The sequence below is a fragment of the Seriola aureovittata genome, chromosome 7, assembly GCF_021018895.1.
Source record: "Seriola aureovittata isolate HTS-2021-v1 ecotype China chromosome 7, ASM2101889v1, whole genome shotgun sequence".
In the NCBI taxonomy this organism is placed as follows: Eukaryota; Metazoa; Chordata; class Actinopteri; order Carangiformes; family Carangidae; genus Seriola; species Seriola aureovittata.
In genome coordinates, this window is record NC_079370.1 from 6,206,594 (window position 1) to 6,220,412 (window position 13,819).

Below are 13,819 nucleotides of genomic sequence, written 5' to 3' on the forward strand. Positions count from 1 at the left end.
TATGATGGTGATTATGATGATGATGATGGTGATGGTGGTGATGATGGTGATGGTGATGATGATGATGATGATGATGATGATGATGATGATGTTGACTCTGACCATAAACAATATTTCAAGTGTTGCTGTAGCTTTAATATGTTTCCTGATGAGAACCAAAATATAAATCTGATTACAGTGTAGTACAGTGAACCGGTGTGATCCGGTCTGATCCGGTCTGATCCGGTCTGATCCGGTCTGATCCGGTCTGAACCGGTCTGAACCGGTCTGATCCGGTCTGATCCGGTCTGATCTGTTGTTTCCTCGCTGACATCTTCAGGTGAAAACTTTGTGTGTTTCAGGCCGAGCCGTGTGTTCCTCTGTGTTTCTGCTCGTCCACTCGTCTCCAGTGTCTCCACCTTCATCAGACTCATGAACATCGTCGTCTCCAGTCTGAGGAAGACTCTCCTTTTCAGCCTCGTGTGTTTTTTCTTCCAAGCTTCTTCTTCTGTTTGAGTCGGCACCAACAACAAACTGTACGTCCATGTTGTTGTGAGATCAGTCTCCTCCTCACACATCTCTGTTTCCTCTGAAATCCTCTCGTCAGCTTTTTCCCTGATCAAACCGAGAGTCTGACATGTTTCATGAAGACGTTTCCAGGGTTTTCTCTCTTCCTCCTTCTTCTTCATGTGTTTTCCTCGTTAGTGTCGTCACAGGCTTTGTCTGTGTAACGGACTCAATGAACATGAAACCGTTTGTTCTTTGACAGTTTACTGTGTGTAACCACGAGGGGAAAAGCTTATTTATTATTGATTATATATATTCATTATTTCATATTCACAGCAACATGGATTTCAGTTGAGAACCCACTGACACGCACTGTGTTAAACCTGAGACTGTCGTCGGCTGCACAGCTGAGAGACAGGAAGAGAAGGAAAAGCTCCGATGCTGCTGCTGTACGATCTGTAAAACCTTCCCTCTGAACATCCAGAGACTTAAACTGACTGATGCCGGGATCAGACCTGATGGATCAGACTCGGATCTGAAACAATCAGACTGAAAGGAAAGAGAAAAAATGAAACTGGGACGAGTGGAAAAATAAAAAGAGGAGGAGCTTGTGTCCGTGTGGAAGCTTCATCTGCATTTCCACGACTAAAAATACTCAGAGACAGAAAGTGGGGCAAGAGAAAGCAGGTCTGACCCAGTCACACCACACACTGAGGAAACACACACAAGACGAGACAGAGGGAACATCTGTAGCCTCACACTTGACAGTCCATTATGTCTTTAGATGAACTTTGACCTCCACAGTGTCACAGATCAGATCAGACCTCCAGGACTCAGTGAATCTGCAGAATTCAGTAACTCAGGGACAGAAGAACCCGTCAGTCTGATTAACAGCCGGATCTAGTTTCTGTCGGTGTTTGTTGAAGCTCAGGTTGTTTTATTTCAACTGTGATTTTCAACATCTGTTTTTTGTTTGTTTGTTTGTTTGTTTGTTTGTTTTTCTGTCAGTTGTGTGAACGGCTCTCAATACTACACTACTTAGCTTCAACAACAGCATATGAAGCTCTGTGATTGGCTGTTGGTGAAATGCACGATGGAAGTCGTCGTTGACTTCTTCAGTTAATAATAATGAGAATGATTAAAATAATAATAATACATTTAATAATAATAATAGTAATAAACTTTATTTGTACAGCACCTTTCATTTAAGAAATGCAGCACGAACATAAAATGAAGATAAAAACAGGTTAAAACTAGAATCAGCTCCTCCTCCTCTCAGACTCGTCTCAGGTCACTTCCTGTTCATCCAGAGTCAGAGAAAACATTAACCATTTGTGTCAAGTCTTGAGTTATGACTAAAAAGTGTTTGTGAGGTCACACTGGCCTTGACCTTTGACCTCTGACCCCTAAAATCTAATCAGTTCATCTTTGAGTCTTAGTGAATGTTTGTGCTGAATTAGTAGACGTTGCGTCACGGTGCTACTGAGATATCGTATCCACGACTGATGATTCAACCTGGTCTCAGCAGCACTGCCCCCCCCCCAAAAAAAAAACTTTTAACCAGAGATTCTCAGAGTTGTCGTCGTGGTCTCGGAGGAAGCTGTGTGTCATGTTTTATGCAGCAGAGCCTCTGGGTGTGACCTCTGTCTGCTCAGGCACAACTCTGTATAATGGCAGAGAGGTAGTGGAGCTAGTTACCAGCTCTCTGACTGACACTCACTGTCACTATGACGACAGACATGGGTTGTTGTGCTCTGGTTGTCTCCTCCAGTGAAACGTCGAACCTATAAATCTTTAACTTGTAGCTGTGATTAAAAACTTTTAGAAGATATTGTTCAGTCACCCCTCCTCCTGTCCTCCCATCTCTGCTTCACACTTTCATCTGTTTCTCCCTGAACGTTTGACTGATGGAGGGTGTGACGGTCCGGAGGGTGTGACGGTCCGGAGGGAGGCGGCCTGCGTCAGCGACAGCAGGAAATGTCACACTGCATATATTACCATTTCAACTGTGTGAGACAACACTGACAACGAACTGGCTCATACACCACATGCGTGGGTGCTGCACTCACTTATTTCCATTATTTAACACCAGCTCTCTGTTAAATTGTTAAAACAAAAAATGTAGGTTGTGGCGTTTTCAGGCTGTTCTCAGTCTGAGCCGTCTCCGCAGGTTCTCACTGTGTGGAGAGACAGGAAGACATTATCCTGCTCATATACAGCAGATACACGTGTCAACATGTTCCGGGTAAACAGCTGTTAATGCTAACGCTGCCTGTGTAGCAACAGCAAAACATTTACATCTGCTAAAGGTCTGCTAACCTTTGCTAACGTCTGCTAAACATTTACTAACGTTTACTAATTGTCTAGACTAAACGTCTGCTAAATGTTTGCTAACATTAGCTAACGCTTGCTAAACGTGACTGGAGTCGTTGGACTCCAACATCTTTCTGATGTTACAGACATCCGGTGCTGCAGAGGACAGACACTGTATTATCACGTATTTCAGTGTTTTCAGGTGCTACAAATATGGTCCAGAGCTTTGAACCCTCGTGTGCCATTCACAGCCTAATAAACATTTACAGTTGTATTATTTCCATTAGGTCCCATTATCATATTGTCAATAATTCTATTTTTGCCCATCGGCCAGAGGAGGAAACTAAAACTAAATCCGTCTCCTGTAAACGACTGAACTGAAAGCAGCTGAGATGATTCTGAGAGAAAAATCATTTATTTTAATGATGGAGGAGATCAATTAAAAATGTGAGGAAGCGAAACCAGAGGGAGGAAAGAGAGAGAGCCCTGATGATGATCCCTGGATCAATAAAACTTTAATAAACAGCCACAAAACAAACACTAATCCCTGCTGACACCCACTGACTCACACTTCAGGCCTAAACACTGAGCAACAGTCACCTGAGAGGCCTGTGACACCTGTCTGTCACTCAGGTGTTTCAGTCTGACGTGATGTTTCACAGAACTGAGCTCAGCTTTTCCTGAACCAAAACAACAGCCTCAGAGTCCACCAGGAAACAGGCCTGATCAATACATATCCCACGCCCTCGTAGACACGCCCTCTGAAGGATGTGCGCACACCTGGTACCGAGATATCTGATCTCTCAGGTCAACCTCCACCTGCAGCGGCTCCACATTATTAACCTGTTGTGTGGTTCAGGTCAGAGATGTGACTTTTCCTCAGTGTTGGATTCGTTAGTGGAAGCAGCAGCAGCAGATAACGAACCTGCTCGAGGAGGTGCCGTCCATTAAACAAAATCCCCAGTTCACATCAGGCGTTTGTTGCATCGTTTCACTGTCCGCTCAAACAAAGGCATAAAAAATAAAACGAACAAATTTAGTCTGAAAAAAACTGACACTGAGTCAGGCTCAACAATCGGCCTCGACTTTAAAGGATCAGTTTGTGCCAATTCCTCAAAGAAATTATTATAATTACCCTAATATTTTAATAGAAACTTTGTCAAACGTGTTTTCTCTGTAATTCGGGTGAACCGACCCTCTAAGTGTAAAACAAGCAGCTCTGAAGAGATTTATCTCCAGCTCCCAGGAGGAACCAGCCTTTATTAAAAGTGGAGCCATTAAAGAGGAGCGAGTGAGCTGCTGGTGCTCACAGTCAGTTTTACTTCAGCTGCTCTTTAGCCAATGAAACAGTCGTTACATGTGATGTACGGATACGGAGGAACCAGCAGCACATTTCTAACAGTGTGGATTCACTGTGTGTTCACTCTCACTGTGTTTGGACTCAAACAAGAAGCAGAAACCAGCAGAGAATCTTTTCACTTTCCCTCTTCATCGTCTGTCGTGTCGATAATGAACCGGAGCAGCTTCCAACCGCACGTCATTCCCTCACAGTCCAGCTCCAGATGGCCGACAACAGAGAGGACGGTGGGAGGAAGACGAGAGTTTCACCATGGCTGGAGTAAACAGATTATCTGCTGTCTGCCAATGAGAATCCTGCTTCTGTTTTTCTACAATGGAAACTCTTTACCTGTGTTCACAAACACCTGAACAGTCACCTGGAGGAGTCTGACACTGTGACATGGAAAAACCCTGATCCACATTTCTGAAGTGGTTTAATCAAGACACACCTGCAGGTGATACTGTCAGCATCATCACCAGGTTTTTCATGTTGCACCTGAACGCCACATGATGCTCAAACTGCAGCGTGACGCACAGCGAGAGTTAGTTTATGTCAGTGGTTCCCAACCTGTGGTCCGCGGCCTCGAGCTGGAGAAGGTTGAGAAGCACTGGTTTATGATCTGATCTGGTTCACTGACACTGGACCTGTGGGTTTTCTGCAGAGTGATTCAGACGGATCCAGAGTCTGTTCTGACTCTGAGGCTTGTTGCAGTTATTAGTTATTATGTGAAGATGAAGGTAGATGATGTCATTATTAGATTCAACAGAAGCAGAGGAAAGAGGGAGGGAGAGAGGGAGGGAGGTGGAGGACTGTAGCCTCCACTCTGCTGAGTGGTTAATGTCTTGTTGTATTTGCCCCGTGGTGATTCACTGCTCCGCTAATTAGCTCGGCACCTTCCTGTGTTTTCATCAGCAGCTCGTTCACCTCTCAGCACTTTTCTGTCCATTAAAGACTCCGACAGGACACATCACCGAGGCTGAAAATGTCCAGCTTCAGGCTGAGCAGTGAACGCAGCGTGAAGACACACAGAGGCCGATCAGGAGTCGGCGCTAAGAGGCAGCAGGTGGTGTCGTGTTCGAGTGTGTGATGAAACTTTAACCTGATCAGACATCAGTGAAAACACGTGACCAGCAAGAGAAACAGAAAAGATCAAAGATAAAAGCTGTCTCCTGTTTGATCAGATGTTAGGCTTCTCTCGTTCTCGCTGCTGAACATTCAAACATCACAGCGCCAAGTCTTTCAAATGATTACCACTGTTAATCTGTGTGAGGGAGCATGAGGGCGCATGATGGTGCGTGATGGTGCGTAAGGGTGTGTGAGGGTGCGTGAGCCCCCCCCCCAGCAGCATGAAGCTCAGCCCTGCACCACTCCAATTTGTCTCTCTCCTGAAGACACCTGAGGACAGCAGAGACCCTGACTCTCCGACAAACGGGGGGGGACAGAGAAGACACTGTCCCCCCACCCAGTCCAATAAAAGCACCACAAACACAGAACTGCCTGCGGGCGAAAGCTCAGTCCAGTTGCCATGGCGACTTACCTCCATCCATTGTCCGTGGGACTGCATGTTGAGGACGATGCAGGGGTCGGGTTTGGACAGAGCATCTCGGTCTGAGATCCCTTTACAGGTGAGTCTCAGCTCCACCTTGGTGAGACAGGGGCTGCTGAACAGACCCAGAGAGTTCGCCGCCGACTCGTAGATGTCACTCATGGCGGAGGCGGGACAGGAAGTCTGCACAGGACAGAGACGTGGAGGATGTTAGAGGACATTAGAGGACGGCACAGGACGCTGCTGCAGGAACATCAGGTCAAAACTTTGATTAAAGTTTATAAAGGCGTCGCTGTCATTTCTGATTTCCATGTTCTAATTGAATGGAACCAGAACAAGTGTTCATTAAATTAGAACAACAGATGATTGGATTCCTTAATTAATTACATTCATTTCACTGTGTTTGATGAAACCACCCAGAACCTGAGCACACACACACACACACACACACACACACACACACACACGAACACACACACACACACACACACACACACACACGCACACACACACACACACACACACACGAACACACACGAATGTCCAGATTAAAGTTAAAGCTTCAAGTTGTTTCCGAGCAGAAACTTTCTCTGTCAGAAACATTCAGAGTAGAAAACTTAAACTTCAGGATCTTATTCGACACATCTGACGTCCAGCAGCTCAAACCTTATTTAAAACAGCCTCATTGGATTGGAGATTGAATGTATCACTGTTGTCCTGTGAAAGTGTAGTAAAGGAAATAAAGCAAAATTTAAAAGAATACTTCCAAATTAATGATAATGGTGAGGTGTCACCATCAATATTATGGGAGGGAGGGAAAGCAGTGATACGAGGGAAAATAATCGAAATTTCATCTATGATGAAAAGGGCTAGGCTAAGAAAACAAAAAGAATTGGAGAATAAGATCAAAGAATTAGAGAGAGAACACAAAAGATGAGTCCACATTTTATGAGTTAAAAACAACTAGAGACGAACTAGATGAACTTTTAACAGTTAAAGCCGAAGGATGTCTACGCTTTGTAAGTCAGAGATATTATGAAATGGGTAACAGAGCCAGTCGGCTATTAGCACTCCAACTTAGAAAGGCCCAAACAAACAGAATAATCCCAAAAATAAAACATCCCACATCTGGACAAGTCCTGGTGAAACCAAAAGAAATTGCTGAAACATTTGCAGATTGTTATAATAATTTATATGACGACTCTGAAGCTAATCTTGGCGATAGTGAAACACAAACCTTCCTTAGAAAAATAAACCTACCAACTCTGTCAAAAGAAGAGGCATCCGAAATGATCGAGTCAATCTCTACACAAGAAACATTTGACACTATAAAAACTCAGGGAGGAGATCACGCCTGTGTTTAATTATGCTGTAACATCAGGGGACCCACCTAAGTCATGGTCAGACGCCATCATATCCGTTCTGCACAAAGAAGGAAAGGACCCACTCTTATGTGAAGGATATAGACCTGTGAGTTTACTCTGCAATCATTTAAAAATTCTTACGACTAAAATGGCAAAAAGGATGTAAAAACATATAACGAAACTGATTAAAACTGATCAAACTGGGTTCATTCCGGGTAGGCAGGGCGCAAACAATATTAGGAGGATATTAAATATAATTTCAAATACAAAATACAGATCTGAATCTTCTATGATGCTTAGTTTAGATGCCCAGAAGGCTTCTGTAAAATGGAGCTTTCTATATCAGACACTATCAGCTTTTGGGTTTCACCAGAACTTTATGGAATGGGTAAAAATAATTTACAAGGATCCCAAATCACAAATCAGAGTTAATAACTGTTGCTCAGATTTCTTCTTCCTCAAAAGAGGAGTCAGACAAGTTGATTGTTTGAGTCCGTTACTGTTTGCTGTAAGTATTGAACCATTGGCCGAATCAATAAGACAAAAGGATCAAATAATGGGAATAAGGGATGAAGGGGGGAGAGAACATAAAACATCTTTGTTTGCAGATGATTTATTAATATTTCTGAACAACCCACCCCCCCACCCCATCAGTACCAGCTCTGGACTCTCAGGCTATCTGACCAATGAAAGCAAATCAGTTGCTATGGTGATCTCAGGTAAATGTCCAGCGGAACTAAAAGAAAAGGTTGATTTTAAATGGACTGAAAAAGGGTTCAGATACCTGGGAGTTATTATCACTCCACATGTCTCACAGTTGTATGATGCTAATTATGTGAAATTGATAAATGAGGTTAATAAAGATCTGGAGAGATGGGAGATTTTACCCCTGACTCTCATTGGGAGGGTGGAAACGATTAGAATGAATATCTTGCCTCGACTGTTATTCCTGTTTCAGTCACTTCCAATTATGGTTCCTGGCTCCACCTTTAAAATGCTGGACAAAAGCGTTGCAAAATGTTTATGGCAAAACAAGAAAGCCAGAATTAAATATAAAACGCTCCTATCCCCTAAAGATAAAGGAGGTTTAAATTTACCTAATTTAAAGAACTAATACTGGGCAGCTCAACTTAGAGCACTCATACTGTGGATGACTAAAGACAAAGATACAATACGGGTGGAGATGGAGCAAAGTGCTTGTCCAAATGTGTAAAATGTGTCTTAGAATCGCTACCATTTATGTCCAGGATGATGCAAAAAAAGTTTAAGGTAAAAAATTATTGGGTTATAGAAACGATGAGAATATGGTCAATAATACAAAAGAAATTAAATATATCAAGATCTGTAAGCAGAGCGACGGAAATTACAAAAAAACCCAGATTTCGTTCCATGTACTTTAGACTCAGGATTTGAGAAATGGACAAATAATGGGTTGATATTCACAGCACAAATTTTTAAGGGGCAGATTCGAACAGCTCAAACTTGAATTTGATTTACCAAATAAGGACTTTTATAAATATTTACAGCTGAGACACTACCTCCAAAAACACAGTGACTGGGAAAAACTAAAGTTGAGGAATTGTTCATGTCATATTCAGATGGAGAATCAAAAAAAGGGCTTATTTCAAAATTGTACAAAGCAAAACAGTGTGAATCCAGTGTGAATAATATGGATGTCAAAGAGAAGTGGGAATTGGAAGATAATATAATGATAATGGATGATGACCAAGAGTCCAACATGGAGGGAGTTTGATTGGAAGGTGAAGATGCGATATTTTAACACCCCATCTATCACTTCTAAATATAGTAACACATCTGATTAATGCCGGAGGAACTGTGGGAAAGTGGGTGATTTCACTCATATATTTCGGGATTGCCCTAAAATCCTAGATTTTTGGAAATCGGTTCAAAGGGAATTAAGAGGAATTCTGGGTATCAACCTACATCTTGATCCATCCGTATATATACTTGGTATGATGCCTGAAGATCTGATGGACAGTGAATGCAGCTACTTGCTGAGAGAAAACTATCACAACCTCTTGGTTGAAACCACAACCCCCCCGATATAAAACAAAATGGAGAGACAGAGGAAGGAAAGTGACCATTGTGGAAAAAACTACAGCCAGACTACAACTGAAACTAGAAACATTTGAGAAGAGACGGGAACCAATAATACAAAGGATATCAGGAATCTAAGCACCTCTGTTCATTTTAATTTATTTTCTTTATGTATTTTAATCATTTATCTCTTTTCTCTTTATTATTTTTATTTATTTATTAATTTATTTTATTATTTTTCTTTGTATATGCATATTTATTCTCAGTAGCAAACACTGTTTCTGAGTTGTAGAGTGCACTTAGACAGGAAGAAGTTGGAGTATTGAACAAATAGTCTTTATATGTATGTGAAATGTTAAGACTTATACAGGTGTTATTGTGTGTATGTGGATTATTTGAATGGGCTGTAACTGAGATGAATATGATAATATGATTTTATGAACATCTTCATGTCTTCAGCAGCGTCTCTTCTAGAAACTCCTCCCCCACTGGAAGTCATTTCCGCTGGGTCAGGAAGACACAATCGAATCTCCAGCTCAATCGCTTCATCGGCTCCATTATCCCATCAGCATCTGATGAACCCGCTGTAATGTACTCCACAGGAGGAAGTGACAGATACCATCCAGGAAAAATATCCTCTGCTGCACGCCGCCGCCGCCGCCGGCTCGGGTTACACGGGATGTGAGGAGGAGAAGTCCAGGAGGCTATTTTAATAACTGACCACAGATCTGTTCTTTAACCGTGGAGGGTCATTTTCTCCTGACGGTGTTTCAGATGTGGAAAGACTGTAAAAGTAAAAGTATTATATCCAGATGATGAGGTCATCACTAACTGTTGGATCAATATCAGTAATTCATGAGTCATGATTTCTGCCTTTTGAAAATTCACCTTTTCTTTTTCCACCAGAAAAATTCCTAGGAACCGAGAAGCTCCGGAGCTGAAGGTGCGTCCCGCCTGAACTGGTTTAGATTCAGCTGCAGTTACTGGTTCCACTGGTCACACGCTTCAACCTGCAACTACAGTCTGTAATAATACTGGAGTCTTCTGGTCAAAGTGACGTTGATGCTGATGGCGTGGGACAATCTGACGGGCCATGAACACAACACTGAACCTCGCTGATGCCCCCCCCCCCCCCCCCCCCCCCGAACACATCACCTACACCTGTCTTTCATACGGTGGCCCTGAGAGCTCAACACAACCGAACACAAACACCAGGTCCAGGTGAACCCCGCCCCCGACCCGTCAACTGTGATTGGCTCCAGCCCTTAAAGGATAAGCAGTACTGCATATGGATGAATGGATGAATGGATGGATGATTAATGGATGAATGAATAATGAACGCATTAATAATGATGAATGGATGAATGAATAACAGATGAATGGATGGATGGATGAATAAAGAATGGATGAATGAATAATGATGAATGAATGGATGAATGAATAATGGATGTTGGATGGATGGATGAATAATGGAGGAATGAATAATGGATGGATGAATGAATAATGATGAATGGACGAATGAATAATGGATGAATGAATAATGGATGAATGATGAATGGATGAATGAATAATGATGAATGGATGAATGAATGAATAATGGATGAACGATGAATGGATGAATGAATAATGATGAATGGATGAATGAATAATGGATGAACGATGAATGGATGAATAAATAATGGATGAATGATGAATGGATGAATGAATAATGATGAATGGATGAATGAATGAATAATGGATGAACGATGAATGGATGAATGAATAATGATGAATGGATGAATGAATAATGGATGAACGATGAATGGATGAATGAATGGATGAATGGATGATGTTATAAATCCTTCGCACTGAACAGAAAACAGAATACTTTTGCATGTGGATGAAGTGAAGCAGCTTCAGCTCTGAGGGTTTTTAAATCAGCGGCTCGTCATCGCTGAAGGTTCCTCTGTGACCTGGACATCAGCTGACAGGGAACATGGCTGCTCCAGTCGCTCAGAGCTCATTAACTTCAGACCTCTCTGTGGAGTTTATCCTCAATCTTTGTGCTGTTACTTAATGTTTCTGTTATTTATTTAATAGAAATATAAAGTTGAGTTGAGCTGAAGATTCAGTGACGCTGTGATGAAAACAGCAAAATGTCAAATTCTTTAACATTTAAAACTATTTAAATTCTTTCTTGGATTCGTGGGACAGTTCATATAAAACATCAGGTGTCTCCGACCTGCAGCAGCTCAGGGTGAGGTCATGTGACCTCAGCAGTGGAGGTGTGGAGCTTCACCCAGCTGAGACTCCACATCCAGCAGCAGATTAGAGAGTTGAAAACCACATCCCACTTATCTGTGTTCAGCTGCTGCACAACTACAACAGAGTTAATAATTCATGTCAGAGGCGTTCGCTCAGAGCGCTGCTCACTGTCAGCCGGGGCTTCTGGGTAACGGTTTCAGCTCAGTGGCAGCAGAAACAAAATGTTTGTGGAGGGGAATAAAAACTATCAGAGATTCACAGAGAGAGAGAGAGACAGAGAGAGAGAGACGGAGAGAGACAGAGAGAGAGAGAGAGATGGAGTGAGACAGAGAGAGAGACAGATGGAGAGAGACAGAGAGAGAGAGATGGAGAGAGACAGAGAGAGAGAGAGATGGAGAGAGACAGAGAGAGAGAGACAGAGAGAGAGAGATGGAGAGAGACAGAGAGAGAGAGATGGAGAGAGACAGACAGAGAGAGAGAGACAGAGAGAGATGAGAGAGACAGAGAGAGATGGAGAGAGACAGAGAGAGAGAGATGGAGAGAGACAGAGAGAGAGAGAGAGACAGAGAGAGAGAGAGAGACAGAGAGAGAGAGATGGAGAGAGACAGAGAGAGACAGAGAGAGAGAGAGAGACAGAGAGAGAGAGAGAGACAGAGAGAGAGAGATGGAGAGAGACAGAGAGAGACAGTGCTCTTTCACCTGTCCACCTGGAGCCAGCAGGTGGTGGGCGGGGCTCCAGGCCTGATCCAGGTTTATCAACCAGGAAGTAAGAGGAGATGGAAACATGTGAAACTAAACCTGAATCACAGCAGAGGATTTAACAGAGTTTTAACACTGTAAAGAAAGATAATAATACTCTTATCAAATGTTTTACACCATGAACAGAAGAACTCAGAGGATGACAGGTTGATGTTTCTCCTGTTTCATAATGAAACATTTATAATATCAGATATGATAATAAATATAATATTAGTGTCATCATCAGCCTCCAGGTCTGATTCTTTTACAATAATCCACCTGACTAATGAGATAAAACATAAAAACCAGCCAGAGGCACTTTTCACACCGTGGTGTAAACTGATAATTATCATTAACAACTTATTAACCATTGATAAATCATTTATTACAAATTAAGAGTTATTACACACAGAGTCACAGTCAGAGACAGTAAGATTATTCAGTGAATGAAACATTCCTCATCACGTCACAGTGTGAACTGGTTCACATCACACACACACACACAGACACACACACACACACACAGACAGACACACACACACATACACACACACACACACACACACACACAGAGACAGACACACACACACACGTACACACACACACACACACACACACACACACACACACACACGTACACACACACACGTACACACACCACACACACACACACACACACAGACACACACACAGACAGACACACACACACATACACACACACACACACACACACACACACACACACACACAGAGACAGACACACACACACACACATACACACACACACACACACACACACACACACACACACACACAGGCTGCAAACATCAAGAAAAAGCACAAAAAAAATTTTCATCCTCAGAGTTTCTCAAACCTCAAAGATCAAACGCTTCATCCATCATTTCACAAAGCACACAACATCTGAACCCGAACCTGTTCTCCTTCTGAACCTGTTCTCCTCCTAAAGGTTTTACACCTGCCAGCATCAGCAGCCAGAGGAAGAAACCAGCTGTGCACCTGAGCACATCTGGATTCAGATTCTATGAACATTGACTGATTTATAATGTGGGGAAAAAAGATCATAAATCAACAGTCACAGTGAATCAGATTATTAAAGTATCACAGGATCAATATGAGCTCAGAGAACAGAGAGAGAAGAAGTGGAAGATGATGAAGAAGAGAGTTTTACCTTCTCACAGGTGCAGGAAGAAGAAAAAGAAGAAGAAGCAGCTCCAGAGTGACAACAGCATCAGAAAGTTTCCGGTTTCAGCTCAGACGGACTGAACTGAGATCAGCTCCACGCTGACGGACACACAGCTTCATCCTCATCCTCATCCTCCTCCTCCTCCTCCTCCTCTGGCTGCTGGAGAGCCTCTACAGCCTCCAGCCGCCTCTCGCGCCTTTATAGCGGGGGAAGCCTCACACACACACCGCGGAGAGGAGGAGAAGGGGGAGGAGGAGAGAGGAGAGGAGAGAGGAGAGGAGCGGGCTGCAGCGCCTCCTGCAGGCCGAGCACAGGCAGCACAGGCCGGGAAGGAGTGAGTGTGAGTGGTGTTCAGAATTATAATAATAACAATAAACTTTATTTATAAAGCACCTTTCATACAGGAAATGAAGTGAATTAAAATAGATGACACAATGACTGTGATATAATAAGGAAAATAAAACCAAATTAATTATAATAATCCTATAATAAATGGAGGAAATCTGATATCTGAGAAAATGTAGGGT

The 13,819-nt window shown here is 42.7% G+C and overlaps 1 protein-coding gene across 1 annotated transcript in view; it reads right to left on the reverse strand.

Annotated features, from left to right (window-relative positions):
* cpne4a (copine IVa) overlaps positions 1–13,474 on the reverse strand; it is a 38,082-nt gene extending 24,608 nt beyond the window's left edge. The window contains exons 1-2 of the mRNA XM_056381490.1: positions 13,278–13,474; positions 5,676–5,867 (exon numbers count right to left, since the gene is read on the reverse strand). Of these exons, the coding sequence (XP_056237465.1) occupies positions 5,676–5,846 (171 nt within the window). The 5' untranslated portion in view covers positions 5,847–5,867; positions 13,278–13,474. The remainder of the gene's footprint in view (positions 1–5,675; positions 5,868–13,277) is intronic.
* Between the last annotated feature and the right edge of the window lie 345 nt (positions 13,475–13,819).